The 16,702-nt window shown below is 39.4% G+C and overlaps 1 protein-coding gene across 1 annotated transcript in view; it reads right to left on the bottom strand.

Annotated features, from left to right (window-relative positions):
- The window catches only part of PKP2 (plakophilin 2), a 41,274-nt gene that overhangs the window by 8,405 nt on the left and 16,167 nt on the right, over nucleotides 1-16,702 (bottom strand). Inside the window, exons 4-7 of the mRNA XM_017804938.1 lie at nucleotides 16,435-16,573; nucleotides 13,314-13,521; nucleotides 8,020-8,197; nucleotides 669-786 (exon numbers count right to left, since the gene is read on the bottom strand). Coding sequence (XP_017660427.1) covers nucleotides 669-786; nucleotides 8,020-8,197; nucleotides 13,314-13,521; nucleotides 16,435-16,573 — 643 coding nt within the window. The remainder of the gene's footprint in view (nucleotides 1-668; nucleotides 787-8,019; nucleotides 8,198-13,313; nucleotides 13,522-16,434; nucleotides 16,574-16,702) is intronic.

Below are 16,702 nucleotides of genomic sequence, written 5' to 3'. Positions count from 1 at the left end.
TCACCCAACTTCACCCAGCTAAAAGACAAGCATCTAGTCTAGGCTGTGTTCAGGGTTCATCTGCAGTCAGTGGTGGGAGGAAGAGAATGAGATAAACTGGCGTCTGGAGGTGCCCGTGTCCCTGTAGTTACTGGCTTAGGTGGCAAGTATAACTTCTAAAAAACACTTAGGAAAATTAATTCCATTCTAAATGATGCAAGCTCCTTAATTACACTGCCACCCAAAGGGATTTAGGTTCTTCATTTCCTAAGGGGTATTTAGCATTAAATATACAGGTGAGTAACCAGATTAATTTTTTAAGCTTCTAGCGAGCTAGCTCCCTGAGGCAACTGAAAAGGTAACATCTGATTCTTTTGTGCCTTAGTATCTCTGACAGCTGTGACTTTATCTCACTTTTTAAAAAAAGACAGAATTTTCTACCTTTCTCTCTGATGATTCCAAAAATGCTTTCGCAGTGCTAAGGTACTATTCTTTTAGATAGCAGGATAAAAATACTTCAAAAAGCTTCTTACTGGACTTTCACCTTTGGTGGCAATTTTAAAAGCCCTGGAAACAAGTTTGGCAGTTACATCACAACAGTTTCTGAACACTGGTTTCTAAACAACAACAACAACAAATTATCACTTAGCAATTTCCCCCAGGAAAACACTTTTCATCTTGAAGAGTACCTTGTCATTAGGCTCATGGTCTGCAATAGCTCCTTGGATATAATACACAAGAGAATCAATCAAGCCATTACATTCTCTCATCTTTTTCCTTCCTTCTGGGCCGGCAGAGCTCATGTTTCTGTGCAGGAGGGAATATGTTGGTGAGAAGAGATTTAGTCAAAGATATTTTTTTGTGCTACTCTGACAAACTTTTCCAGCTAAATCTTAAAATCACTGAAGTTAAGGTTGACTGCTTCCTTTCTTCAGGGCTGTAAGACAATCTGAGCCTCTTCTAAATAAAACTTTCACTTCAGCATACTCCCAGACAAAAGCAAACACTCCAGGAAAACAAACCATGTGTTTGGATACATAAGATCTGACTCCAATTTTCATCTCAAAGTTGAGTTAAATCTTTTTAAACAAACCCGAACAAAAAAACCTGGACTTTTTTTCATTATTCCATTTTAAGTTATATTTTTAATATTTAGGATGGTGCCTATGTCAAAATAACAGAGGAACAATAGCTGTAAAAATTTCCATGCACACAAATGTCCTTTAGCAATTTACCTACACCAAACCAGTTCTTGATCCAAGATAACCCATCAACAGGCACTTGTTCTGAGAGTTTTAGCAACATCTCTACATTAACATGCGAAGAAAACCGATGTCACTTACAGGGCTACATTCACATGGCAGTTCAGGTGCGTGTGGAAATTCTCCAGGGGGAAATGCTATTGGGTAGGAGGGGATTTGAATGCAGCCAGACTGGTAGGCTGGAGCAGCAGCCCGGCCCCACTGCTGGGCAAGAGGCTGCGGGGATGAATGGTGAGGAGGCTGCCAGAGCAGCAGTGGGAGACAGGGAAGAGGAGAAAGCTGTACTGTGCTCAGCTGATTCCCAGCTTCCCAGAGAAGCTGCTGGCATCTAAGCAGGTAAAAGCTGAAGCCAGTAGAAGCTTCTCAGTCCGAGAGGGAAATGCTAGATGCCTTCTGTAGATGCCTCATGCTGTTCTATCACAGTGGCTCAGACACTGCTCTGCAGGTTTTCTGCCTCCTCCACACCCAAAAGAAGGCACTGTTTGCCTGGCTTTCAAGTAACAGTCTCTGTGCTTTGTAGTAACCCAAGTGCACCTTGAAAACGAATTACAAAAGTGATTTAAAAACTCTTGAAAACCCAAACACACACTTGCTGCTTGAAGCTTGGTTCTAAATAAGATACCGATTTCCAGGGAAGTAACAACACATTCTGTTGTGTAATTACTTTTACAACTCAACAAGGTCTGAATTATGGAATGCTGGAATTATAAACCTAGGCCTCATTATTTTGGACTCCTGCAGCTCTGCTGGCCAAAAGACTGCACATTCCAGCTTCTTTGTTTGAAATAGCATTAAATATAACCCAATCTTAGCATCCATCAAAACTGGAGAGGGACATGTTTCTTTAGATAGTTTCAGGTTGCTTATTTTGCATGCTTACTTTACCCATCAGAAATCACAGTGTTTATTATTTTAGTAATGACAAAGCCAGTAAGGTACAGCTTTAAACTTTCCTGTGGATTGTGACTGTAAAATGAATGTAGCATTTTATACATTGTCATTTCACTTCTACTGTTTTTTTCCCCCCTGGAAAGTACATGCTCAGATTAAATACTAATGCACTGTAATTAGAATTTTACTTTAGGTCATAATGTTAACAATGTCTCTACCTATGAGTTCATTTATTCTCTCATGAAATTATGTATTACATAATCAATATTCAGATTCCTCAATATGGCCTACTATAGACATCACTTTGGAATTTAATTTTACCTATATATGTCACATTTGAGGCATGTCACCCATTCATATGTTTATGGCTATGCTGACAGAAATGTACATGTTATAGCCCTTCTAGCACATAGCAAAAATAGTTCCTGAGGCACAGAGACTAAAAATACTGTTAAAGATAAGTGTGGAATTTCCCTCACCAAAGACACTTCAGCTGATGCAGTATTTAGTTTTGTCCCAGTACATCATTCTAAAACCCCCTGAACTTTTTACAACTGATCATGCTGAATGCTTGTGCAAGGAGTGGCTGTGCCCTGGACTCGCTGTCTTAGCATGAATACAGTGAGGGAAACAGCTTTTATAGCTCAGGAGGTGGAGAAGAACCTGAACTTAGGGCACTGTCCTGTTCTGCAAAGGAAATTAATTACCAGACTCTGTTTCATTAAGAAGTTGATGCTCAGCTGTTCATCCAGCAGTAGATATCAGTGCATGTCTGTGTGCATGTCTGTACACACATGGCCACTCCATTCTCCACCTTTCCCTGTTTTCTCATCACCACAACGTGGGCCAGGAAGGGAAGAGCTCCTGTTCTCCCACTCACCCAAACACAGCTGTAAGCACCTTACTCTAAATATGGTCAGAGAAGAGCATTTCAGCCAAAACCTCAGTTGATAGCTTCAGTTTGTTTGCTAATTGAAGCTTGAGAAATTCCAGGAAATAAAAATGCTATTAGATTGGGAAGGAAAAAAAATGTTTCTGAGAAGTGTTACAGAAATGTAAACGAAAAAAAACCATATTTTTTAAACAATGGCGACATTTTGCTTAGAAAATTTCAAAACTGACTTGGTTTCCCAAGATTTGAGGTTCCTGACAACTGGAACAGCTCCTTCTGAGCTCGGGAGCTGGACTTTATTGTAGAGGAATTGCCCTGAAATACTCAGTGCTTGGGCAATTGTCATGGTTGGGCTGGAAGGTCGGAAACCTTCTAGCCTGCTATGCAAATTTGTTTTATTTGCATTTTATCAAAAGTGCTCTGATATAAACAGATCCATGAAGCAAGGAACAGCTGGAGTAAAAATCAAGAGTCTTCTCATAGAAAAGCTCTTCTGCTACCCAATTTGTGATATTTCAACCCTGCATTGGTATTCGAGGGCTGGGACAGTGTAGCATGAGAATACAGCCTTAGGGAGATTGGTGCTTGCAGGAATGGTCTCTTTAAATGATTCAGAACTTTGGCATCACCTAACTATCAAAAATCTCTGACTTCTGGCATGCTCAAATGTGGTAATCCTGGTGACATGCTCAAACTATACCACATGCTAATGTGGATGCATTTTGTCTATGTGCCTCATTTATCTCATCTTACATTTGCTGCTTCTGTTCTCTCTTGCGCTCACACATGGTGCAACCGTATCTGTAATCAAAATAGCTGTTTGCCCATGTTCTTGTGGCATTTGGGGAGGTTCAGCTAATTCCCTACTGGGAAATATAATTTTGATCCAGAGATGTGAGGTAAATACAAAGAAATGTGACATAGTAAAATCAAGCACGACTTTGAAAGAAACAGAATGATGGTAATATATGTTCAATTAGCTTGCAAATGGCACCAAATGAAAGGGATACTCCCTTTAAGCCAACACTGAGTCATACACCGCCTGTTGGAAAAGGTTTTTGAACTGCTGTGAATGATCCACATAACTGATAAGAAGAGGGATTTTGCTCCTGGGACTCATTCAATTACCAGACAACGATTTCCTGGAGTAGTTTGGGAAATTCTATTCTCTGCATGCCTTACACAGTTCAAAAATCCAAGGAGGGAAAGGTATCTAGGTATCTAGGATCTACTCAGTAACCAGAGGCGCCAAGCTGCAAGATGCATGCTGGAAATAACAAAATTCCTTTCAGGAATTGGGGGAGCAGATAAACTGAAGAGGAGGCAAGAGAAGATAAGAATGGATGGAAATAAACTTCAAGGAGTAGCAATGCTATGCAAGAGGCCTTGGTTCAAAGACTTGTTATCATCAGTCATTTGTTTCACGTTCTCTCTTAGAAGCTTCCATTACAAGTTTGAGCTGCCATCACACTTTTCAACACACGGTGAGAGCTTTGGCTCCCCTTCTCTCTGGAGCAAATGGAAGAAGATGTTTATGCAGCCTCTTGGTCTAAAGTATAATGATACTACTTCCTCCAAATACAGCTTTACACTGTCCTTGTGGGTCACTGTGTAATTCAAAACAAAAGCTGAAACAAGAGCTGGGATAGACAAAGTGTCAAAAATAATAATGAAAAAGGAAGCATTACTTTTATTTAACTGGTTGGGGAACCAGTAACAGAGAGGATAGCTGACTTTTCTGGAGACAGTTGTCTAGAACGTTTTGAAGAATTAGAACACAAAGGGGCACCAGATGCTTCAGTTCCAGAGCAATTAAACAGGAGGGCTCTGCAATGAAGTACAGCAGTTGTGACTCCGAGCTCCAACACTTAAGTGAAATGTTTTGCAGGAGGAGATGTGATGACTAAACATAAATTTGGGGAAGTTCAGCATTGCAGAACTTTTGGGAACAGGTATTTCAAGATAAAAATGGAACAAGATCATGTCTGTAATACTCCTGTAGATAGGGGTTTTTTTGTTGTTTTCTTTACTTGTTCAGCTTATTGTCAGGCAACCAGTGAAGTCTGTTCATTTGGTTTACTCTGCCTGTTCAGGGCCCAGTGCTTTTTATCGTATTTCACAACTGAACTATTTCTTATTCTAGCTGCTAGTGCGGAATTCTGTGGCGTACGCAGCTTCTTTTTACTACGTTAAGTTTTGTGACCTGCGATTTCTGTGAAGCTTTGCTTCTGACGTGGTTTTAAGACAAAACACAGACCTGGAGAAAGGGATTAACAAATCCTTCTAACGTCAGGCTTCCTTATCAGTGACTGCAAACACTGACACAGGCGGCCAAGATTCAGGACTCCACAATACTTCTGGCAATAACTGGTTAGCAGGACAGGGATTGGTCTGCTCATTCGCTCATTCCAGTGTTTGAAAGTATCTGCAATACTATCTGCTAGAGTGGATTCACTTCTCCTCCTGAACTTTTGTCAAGGAGGATGAAGAGAGCTGTGATTTATGAGTGGGTAACTGTGTGGCACAGTGCATACGCCCACACCATATGCCAGTGTTAGATTTGGACTGTGGGTGTCCCTTTCAGTCCATAGGTGTATGTAAATTTTTGAAAATAAGTTTTGGCATTCTCCTATGGCTAAGTACTGTACTATGCATAATGTATTGCACTTCAAAGTACTATTTTTACCCTGTAATAGAAGCTGCAGGCTATAGACTTTATCAGCATGCACAACAAACATGTTAGTATTACAAAAGGGAAGACTAATTACAGATTTATATTCTGGCAAATAAATATACTCTTTAAACATCTTCATTAGCAACATCATTCCCTCAGTGCACAGCTTTATTACTTTGTGTATGCTCTTTTTTTAGTTTTCAGCATTTATTCATGCAGAGATCAATTTTTAATTAATAAATAAGGAAGGAATACTTCTAGTGACTTAATCTGGGAGGGGCATCCATTTCCAATAAAGAGATGCAAACTGATTAATCTTAAAAATCTCAGCTATTTGGCCTGTACAAATATGATAAGCCTCGTTAAAAACTCTTCTGTGCCAGAAACTAATTCTGTGCTGCAATCCTGCAGATCTCCTTTACCTGGGAATTTTTTAGCCCTTCTTGTTCTAATTATAATTTTCAGTGTTGAAGCTCTTAAAAATGAGGACTAGAATATGGACATCATATTTATAAGATGGGCTCATCTTTGAGCACCTAGATAAGGGCAGTTTAACAGAATTTTCATTAAACCTGCAGAGCTCTGGAGCAGATCCAAGCACCAACTTTTCTGCACAGAGTAAGGTAAGCCCAGAATCTAACTTAAAAGAACTCAGCTACTGTTATGCCTTATTTGTCACATAACAACTTGTATCAAGCTGCTGAAACAATCTCAGACAAAGCAATACAGAGCTAAACCTGAGAATGATCCTTTGTCCACATCGGCTGGGTCATAGGGAAGAGAGTTCCAGAGTCCAAATGCAGGACAGGAGCAGCCAGACTGTTTCTGTATAAACACATCCTGGGCTAAGCAATATGAAAAAAGACAACCTCTTCATTTCCTAAACACCACCAGTGTTAGCTAGAGAGATTTTATTATGGGTGGTTAACGTTTCTTTTTATTTGCTTTTGAGCCATCATAGTAAATAAAAGTTAATTATTACTTAGAGATGAACTTAATTAGTAGCTAGTGGGCTGACAGGAGTTCCTACAGGAAAAGGTGCCTTATTGTTGAGTATTTTGTATAGCTAACAATTCATCTGTCTTCTGAAACCACATGAGTCAGGTACAGAGCTGTTTACACAGTAAAAATTAATGCCATATATATACAACTACTATGCTATAGGACACGTTAGCATAGCAGGAATGTGTGAGGCAAAACTGGGCAGCTTCCCAAGCCTCTAAATTTCAAACTTAATTCCTTGTACTATACTAGAAGGTGTGTAAAACTCAGGCCATGCCTTTGCACTTGTACTTTACTCCTCTAAGCAGCTCAAACTGCCCTTTTGTGCATTTTTGAAATGTGTAAACAAAAGACATGCATCTCTGATGCTCATGAGTGTACTTAACGTGCAATGACTTTGAACTCACAAACACAAAGAGCCCCAGTTCTACAGGCTGTTATTTTTAATGGTGTTTTTATTGAAGATGTGATTTTTATCCTTCAGCCATTTAGGGGTGTGTTCACTGAGGCCTTTGGTGTTTCTCTGTAGTAAATGCTACTGTGTTCATGAGTTGATTGCAGTAGTAAATACACAGCTTTAAATCTATTCATCCACTCCATGGCTGCAACTTGCTTGAACTTGTGCAAAAGGTTGGACAGGGCTTACCATGGTTTAACAAATGGCTTTTCCTTAATTTAAATAACTTTCTAGTCAGTTTAAGTATAGATTATGATATGTCAAAGTAAGCATCTTTGGTAGCAGCTGAAAACTGAAGACTATTATGTGCTTCTAGGTACCAAGTCTCTTTTCCAAGTCATCTGTTTAGATGAGAAGGGATCGCAGCTTGAGAGGAACTCTGTGCATTTATCCAAAGGGTCCTTGGAGATGCTAATGAATGTAACTATTAGTCATGGTTTATATGCAGAGTAGAAAAAAAGACTGACTTGGCCACTGCTGAGCATGTTCTGCTCACTAGTCAAAGGAGTGCTCCCATGCCTGGTAGCATTTAGCAGGTATTGCAGCAGGTGAGCAAAACATACTCAGCAGAAATGTCAAAAAATAATGGTCCCCTTAATAACCAATAATGCTGTAGATGAGGATAACTTTCTCAGTCTCTCGAAAGAAAATTTCAGATACACAGGCACTTCAATTGTCCCACCAAAGATCTATGATACCAGAACTAATAATTCAAATATGTTAGTCTTTTGGTAGTCCAAATGGCACTTATAGGGCTATACAACAGTAAAGTGCATCAAAATTAAAAACAAGGAAAAAAATAAGTGTGCAGGCCTGTTTTATCATCACTATTGCTTTGGGTAGTTGTAGATTGAGTGCTCACCTCAAGCATCCTGTGGCATTGTAGAAGATATCAGGGTCAGGTAAAACACTTGACTTCGGGTAATCTCGATCTGGCCAGCCTGAGTAAGGGATGAGGACAGCTTCAGTCAGCGTCTGCAGGGCTTCTCTAATCAACAGGTGCTTCAGCTGGTCATTAGAGGACAAATTCCACAACAAACCTGTAATACCCAAAATAAAATCAGAGAGGCAAAAAGACTCCGCTGCAGTTTGAAAGACTTAATCTCAAAGTCCTTGAAGTTAAAAGGTGAAGAAGCCTGACTGACACTTGACATTCTGACGAGGAGCAGAATGGGTTGGTAAGTGTTCACCAGCCCTGATCTGAGGACAGGGAAATGGGGCAAAAAAGGTGGCACAGTTATCCATGTGACTGAAATAAAATCTCTGCACAGTCAGTCTGATGCCCAACCGTGAAGTGCAGTTTCCCATGGCTCCACGTTGCTCATCTGCAGCAATCATCTTCTCTATTACCAAAGTAGTACAAGCTAAACAGAGATAACACCACCAGCATCAGTGATCATCCTCCACACTTCCAGGGAGGAATTTGTCCATTCTGGATGCCTGGCAGAACTAGTTGCACTTCCAAATACCAAGTAAAGACCAATGAGCGGGAGAATAAACTCATATGCAAAAGGGATTGTGATGGGAAGTACAGAGATTGAGTTCACAGGTTGCTGGAAATCTGCTGGAAGACAGGAGATGCCCATTACCAAGTTTCTCTAACACTTGATAGCAAAATTTCTCACCAGTTTGCCATTACTGTCCAGACATTAGTCACTAAGCAAATCACTAAGTAATGCTACAAACCTTATCTATTCACAATCTCCAAAACAAATTTAAATATAATATTGCATAACTTACTAGGTTTGCTTATGTTCTATTCCAACAGATGACAATTCTTTTTAAAGTACTCTTCCCCTGGAAAACCACACGTATTTCTGCTTTTCACTACAAAGACATTCATTGTTTCCTCAGCCTGCTGCTCTAAGTTTCACAAACGTCCTTCTCCACACACTGGCAGAGTATTAGTGAATGTTCCTTTCATCAATTCACAACAGAAAATGCTTCTTTTATATCTCCTTACACTTTGAATTTCATTTCAGGTATTGTGAGAAATAATAAAACCAAAACAAAAGCCAGCCAAAAGCAGCCCATTCCTTCTTTTGGGATCAGCTCTTCAACCTCTGAATTAAAGGATAAAAGGAAGAATGTATTTTCCTGAAGGAAAATAAGGCATATGGGAAATCAGACAAGCAATCCAAAGAGCATTGTAAGGAAAGCAGGTTAAGATAGAATGGCAAAAATGCAAGGAACGGTACAAGGACAGAATATAATTTCAAAAAGAACAAATTCATTTTTCATTGCAGATGGATACCTAGAATAGAATTGTCGGAACAGAATTTGAGATGTTGCTTACACTGTATATTTTCCAACAAAAATCCTACCTTTACCCACAGGCACTGTATCACTGGGCTGAGAAGGATTCTCTCAGTGGCATTCTGGGTGTGGATGAATTTGTTCACATTAGAAAATGTCTTTAGGAGTGGGCTCTTTCCTTGCACCTATGCTTGATGTACTCATAGGAGCATAGTTTTCCCTTAGATGGTTATTTGGAAAAATGGGTGGGGTCTGCTTTTAAATTTATATTTCTTTTAATGACAGTTCTGCTTGTGCTATAATCTTCCCTGCAGGAAAAATTTCCTTTCATTTCTTGTATTTATGCTTCATGATAACAAGATCAAGAGGTTAGCTACTCCCTGGAGGCTCATCTGGCTTACCTTCAAAAGCTAATATTTTTTTTTTTCCATGCCACAGCCATTTTACTCTCTGTTCCTCAGTATGCTCTCCAAATACTATAAAATTCAATTCCTGTCTTGGCTCTTGTGTTGTCACCAAGTGACATCCTCTCCTACTACTTACGAGTAACCTCATTCCTTTCCTAAGAGACTTCTAAGCAGCTTGTCAAAAAGTCAAAAAGCCAAAAAAAGGACAAAGCCTATGTTTCCTTTACTTTACTTGTATCAATGATTTCATGAAGTCAATTCAGTCAGTGTGCTCTTGAGGAGGACTCATTCACCCTATGAAGAGGCCATATAAGCACAGAAATTGCAGAGAAACCAGGCAGCTATTTTCTGCACAGGGGCCTTAAACTGGTCCATAGCAGCTTTCAAACCACTTTCATAGGCACAAAGCCACTTTGGGGGGGGTTGTGGTCTGGTGCTTTTTGTTTGTTCTCCTGGGACGCACAGAACATGAGGCAGCACACAGCACTTGCTGTAATCAGCATTTATCTCCATACACTTTGATTGCTTTCAGTCTTTTCATAGGACAATTCAAGGCACACTGCATGACTGTGCTCAGTCTGTATTCCTCAGGTCTTGAAGAAAATACAGGCCATCAAAGTATTCTTTGAGAACATATGATGTAATATGGCTTAATGTTAGACAAGTGCTTGTCTGTGTTAACAGTGCCAGTACTAATAAGCCAGTGATCTTAAAAATAAGCTTTTAAGGCTGATGTTTACTTATGTCATGTAATTTTCTGAGAGGCAATGAAATACAGTATGAGAAAACTTCTGTGTCTCTGAGTTTTAACTTCCTTCTCTCCAACAACTTCCTTATCTTCATATACTTTTGTCAGGTGGAGTGCTTTGGTACCATGCTTGCTACACAGCAACAGAAACAAAAAGCTTCCCTCTGCTGAGCTTAGACATCTTTAATAAAGAGTACTGCATGCTTTCAATCCTCGGCCAGGAGTCTTTCACCTCAGCTCAATGAGGGATTATCAGGCACCAAGCTGATTTTACTCATCTTTTATGGGGAAAGACATTCAGGTAAATATCAAATCACACATTTGGAAGTCCCTAATTTACAGTCAAAGTAGGCAAGTAATATGTATGATGTGGAAAGACAAATGGACTTCTCATGGTGACTGGGGGGAAGGACAAATTTTCCACATTAATCTTTTCCCGGAACTGTTACAGCACTGCAGAGAGATTGCATGCATAACTGTGATATTCCACTAGTCCTGCAGGAAGCCAAAGGCAATGCAAGAGGAGAAACAAAGCTTGTAGGTGAGCCATCAGTCAGACAGGGAAGCTGTTGTTCAGCAGAATTTAACTATTTTGTTAGAAAGGCAGTCAAAGGTTTGCATTATCCTTTCAAGAGCCTTGTGTTGCAGCCCTTCTCAGGCTATGCAGGAAATCTGACAGGGCAGTAATTCCAGTGATTCCTAGATATCACTGTACATGCCAAGATCATCTGGAAGCAATGACCCAAGTTAGTATACTTATAACACTGACTATCTCCTGTCTGCAGCTCACTCCTTGCCTGTCCGGGAAAGAAGGTGGCCAAAAGCAAAGCTAATATTCTCATAGAAATTCATTCCTCCAGACTGCCCTTCGCCCTGTAGGCTCCTTGCAGCTTATTAAGGAGATGAAGAATTGTTGAAGTGATGGCAAAAAGTATGCCCTAGTGCCATTTTCACAAAGGCACTCTGTACTTCCTCCTGACTGCACATTTGGTCTTGAACAAAGCAAGAAATACTTCTCTCTTGGCATATTTTTAAAGCCATCCTTTGCAAGACAGAGGCACGAGAGCATATCACAATATTTTGCTTTACACAAGCTATCTCATCTTGCTTGATATTGCTTAAATATTTTGTTGGTGTCTTCTTTGTTTTGTACGTAAATATTCATGTTCAACAACAGGGGTAATTGCAGAATGAAGATGAGCCTTCATCCAATTCCACATCGAAGGGGAAGACAGTACCATTCACAGTATCCATGTGAGCTATCCTGCACAGTCAACAGTTTTGTCAGAAATGACGGAATTGCTAGCAAGGAAAGAGCATTGGCTTTCTGGCCACTGTATCACCATTTTCACTGCTTACCTCACTGATCTGTAACAGCACAGAGAGATAACACACTATACAGTAAGTTACTAAGTGACCCAGTTGTGCAACTGATGAGTGTGAAAACCTTTAAAACATTTTAATGTTGCAGAGCTGTAGAACTGAGCCAAAAGAACCAACAATACAAAGCTTTGTTCTCCAGCTTAGGGAGCAGAGTATTTAAAATACTTAAAAGAATGCAGAGTTACAGAAGGTCTTGACATGTCCTTGCTTCAAGGCAGGGCTGCTTGACACCTTCTGTATCTTTTCAAGCACAGTTCTCTTAATAGTTTTTGTTCCTGGTATCTTTAAAGTTCACTTGAAATAAACCTCCATTCATTTATTCATAATGTTTTCCATTTATAAAATATAAGCCTGCTCTTCCTTTGCATGCTGACGAGAATGAATGTGGGTCACAGGCAGTTGAATTCTAACAGACATATTATGGCTACACAGGACTGCAGGGATGAGGTGGCTGGCACTTTTTAAAGGGCTGCTGCAAAGCCAACGAGGCAGCAACTATAGGTTTCTTTTTGAGTAATGCTGGACTTTTCCTCCCACCATCCCTTCTGCTACACTGAAGTACAACAAGAGGTGTAATATGGGATTTCTGATCCAAAGGCCTTTTCCTTCAAATTTGCAATGGGCCCTACTAATTTACAGTTCTTCCTCAAGGTTATTGGAAATAAAAGCATGAGAGCACTAGCCCTGCAAAAACAGAATCCAGAATGTCAGTCACTCCATTGATGATACTGTGTGATCTTTGCAGTCAAATGGCTGCCCGGGAGGAATTCTCTCCCCTGTACACAAAAAAGAAACATGCTGTTGCTGTGGCAGAGCTTTCTGCTTGTCACAGATCCAAGAAGACAAGACTCGTGTGCAAACTGCTGGGAGTGGGAGAGCTCAGAGCAGAAATTTGGGGCAGTAGAGTTTGTGGTGAATATAACAACCACTTTCTATCCATGGCACCTGATAGTTCTGGGTGACTGTCTTCAACAAGGAACTCCCAGTAGGTGCTGTCAGCATAGAGTCAAATAACAAAGGCTGAGTTGCTGTGTAAATAGCAGCAGCATTAATTACAGTCCCAGTCACTTTCTTTTCTGGAATATCTAGGACTTTAAGCTTCCCTCAAACAGACTCATATAATTTCTGAAGGAGCTTTAAGAGGGGAAGTTGCAGTTCCTCATCTCTTCTTATTGACTGAGAGACTGGTCTTGAGTAAGGACCTTGGAATTTTACCCTAAGTAAATTGCTTAGATTAGGTGACAATGTTCTTGTATTTAGTCACTAAACACGGGCCTAAGTAAACAATCATGTGCCTCTCCCGAAAGCTTGTGCATTACTTAAAGCACTTCATGCTTGACTGCACAGAAAACACTACCCTACCTGTGATTTGCTTCTTAGTCTCTACATCCCTGGTGTGTCGGAGTAGGCGGAGCAAGAGTGGGATCCCTTTCTGCTCTGACACTTCCAGTTTGTTGTCATTGTCCTCAAACACCAAGTTTCTCAGAGCACCACATGCTGCCCGCTGAATGTCCTCATTCTGAACCTCAAGAAGCTGTAAAAGTTTGGGGATACCACCAAGTGAGAAAACCTGTGAAGGAAACAAAACACAGCAGAGAATAGTTAGATCCTGTAAAAAGCAAACTTCACTCTCCCCCTACCCCAGCAAATATTTAAATAGTCATAGGGACTTCTTTCATTTGCTACTATCTGAAAGACTTGGAGCACAAATCATTAATCATTTGCACATGACTGCTAACTTCTGGTCTTTTATATGACTAATAGTTAAAATTAACTAAGGTAGGCATCATATTTTGATAATGTAAGAGAATGAAACTAAATATTTTCCAGCTTTGCTGCAGATTTGTACTCTCTGAGAAGACATTTAATCTCTCTGTATTTTAGCTTCCATGTTGGTGAAATGGGTATTTGAGATTTCATTCTGAACATTTATAAACTGTTTTGAGATTTCTATATGTAAAATGTTCCTGAGATGCCAAATTTTTTTTTTTCCTCTTAGCAGCCAGCCTGATGAAAAGACAGTATTTTTTCTCTGTTAACTTCTGTGCACTTATCAAATAAGTGACAGTGTATCAAATAAGAACACATTATACTTAGTACTTCTTATCTGTGGCATACTGAGAAAAAATACTAAACTAGTAAAATCTAAACATTGTAAGTTGCTATCTACTGAACCACCCTCACTTAACAAAGACTACTTTTCAGTGTCTAATTCTTTAGAAAATGAGGTTTTGATCATAAATGAAGACTTTAGAAGATCTTATTTTACCGCAGCTGTATGGAAAAATAAGTTTCCAAGTTCTACATGTTGTGGCAAATGAGGAATTCCAGTGATGTGCCATAAGCAAGCCTTGGCTCATTTAAGAACGAGTTTACTATGAAAAGTACCTTACATTCATGTACAATTGAGAAAGGCTTCCTCCAGCATCTCAAAATGCCATATGGTTTTGTGGACAAACTCATCCTTGTGTATAATCAACAGCATGTGAAAGACTAAGAAATCTGATACAACTGTTTTGAGCAGTCCAGAGTTTAATGATAAAAAGAATTGAATGCAACTGGCAGGTGTTGGCAACACAAAGAAATGGAATGTAACATAGTCTTTTGCCCTTCATGTAACAAACTACTCAGCCTGCCAGCCTTTCCTCTGATTCAGCTGTACAAAAGGCACAGTTTCTTGCTACTGCACTGCTGACCTGATTCCCTCTGCAATCATTCCATAATCATCTCAATGCTAACAGAATGAAACACAGAAATATATATCTTGAGGAAAATGGAGCATAGAGGCACATCAACCTATTTTATTACAGTAGATCAGCCCTTTTGACACTGGCACTGTAGTTGGTTGGGGTTTTTTAAACATTTATGCAGACTTTCTGTTGGTAATTTTAATGCATTTATAGCTCTTGTAAAAGAAGTGGTGCTATTTTGACCTAAGTTGCAAAGGATAATTTACAAAACCTATTGACTGGTCATTCTAAATTTTCATTGGTAGACAGAATTCACCAAAATACTGTAAGAACACCAGTTCACAAAAAAAAGAAAAGCTACTAAACCCACAAACTATCAACTATCAGGGAATAAAGCATTGTAAGACAAAGGCTGAAAGGCTAAAAAGGGGACACAAAACAATGCCAATGTGAACAAGTCTGACAGGCACCAAACAGAAAAGCTCAGCTAGGATATGTGGCATAGACAGGAAAATAGGAGAAGGCTTTAGGCTGACTGCTCCAATTAGAACACTTTTACTCATGCACTTGTTTTCCTGGGAAGCTGCCTGAGAGAGGTCTGTATAATAAACCACCTTCAAACATGAAATTCTGAAGTTCTGTCCTCAGTCTGAAGCTAAGGATGCTACCTGTACTGGTGTTTTCTTCCAAAACAGTCTTTGACATACCATAAAGCAAGTTAAAAGGACTGAGTGATGTTTGGCTGTCACTGAACTGAATATACATGAATATGGAGTTAAGGCTGAGGTTACATATGAATGATACTGAGCATATTTCAAACCAAAGCAGGTGTAAAACTGTTTTTCAATAGTTGAAATAAACTATCACCTTACACATTCATGTATAGAACAGAGAGACATATTTGTGTCCAACAGGGAAAGAAAAGGAAGAAGAGAATATATTTAATATGTGCTTTCAAAGAACTTGTAAGAGACCTAACAAGTGTCTTCTAAGGGATTTAAAAAATTTGGTTAATCTAAGCAATGTATTAATGCATTTGTGCAGTCCCAGAGAGCCCTTAACATTTTGGCTAATCCATGCACTGCATTAACACATCTGTGCACTCCTAGCAAATCCTAAAGATTGGATAAGTTTGTACTCTACTCCCAGACTTTTCTTTTCTGGTATATTTTTGTACTAATGGTGTAAGCATGCCAGTCAAAAATGAGAGACAAGAGCAATTATAATGACAAAAAGTTCAGAGTCTATTTATAAAGGCTGAAAGAACTATGTTTTTTTTGCCTGAAAAGGAGCAAATTAAGTGGTTTTTTCACTTTGTAGCCTCAACATTTATGAAAAACCATCCAGGCAGGATAGAAACTAATCAAATCAGATTTAAAAAGGGAGATTTAAGTTATGCTTTTAAAGTTATATCAGGAATAACTGGCAAAGGTAGTAAAGCTCTTTGACTGCTTACAGCAGCTTGTGGAATCCTAATCAATGGGTTGATCTGGAGGTTGGTCCTAAACATCTGTAATTACCCATGATTTGAGTGAATTTTTACCCTACATTTCTATGTCTCCTACCACAAAATGCTAAAGCCCAAATTTTTGCAAGCACAGACCCCATCCCATTCCATGGATTTAAAAGAACTGCAGCATAAAGCATCAGTGTATTTTAGGGAAAATATCTAACATTAGTATCCTATAAGGTTTCTTGGGTGCCTTTTTTCTCTTCATGCTGACATAGTGCCACACAGTACAGAAAGCTATTTTCTCTATCTGACTGTAACTGGCAGAAAAATAATTACTTACTTTTCTTCTGGCATCTGCTTTCTGGAAGCACTCATGCTGTATGAAAGTCACTGCAGCAAGAATCCTAGGTGTGGACTGTGTATTTTCACTCTTCAGTATGTTCACTGCACGCTCCAGTGTCATCTCCACTTCTGGGCTCCTTAAAAGTATAGACAGAGGAAATAGGGTGAAGCAAGAGTGCAGAAAAATTATCTTTGTCATAATACAAGGATTTTTGCATTTTCAAGTAACTTTAGATTGTCTTAGAACTTTTTTTCCTTTCCAGTAG

Source organism: Lepidothrix coronata, unplaced genomic scaffold, assembly GCF_001604755.1.
Source record: "Lepidothrix coronata isolate B3197 unplaced genomic scaffold, Lepidothrix_coronata-1.0 Scaffold10, whole genome shotgun sequence".
In the NCBI taxonomy this organism is placed as follows: domain Eukaryota; kingdom Metazoa; phylum Chordata; class Aves; order Passeriformes; family Pipridae; genus Lepidothrix; species Lepidothrix coronata.
The sequence above is the reverse complement of the archived record's forward strand: the minus strand, read 5'-3'. Positions and strand labels throughout refer to the sequence as shown.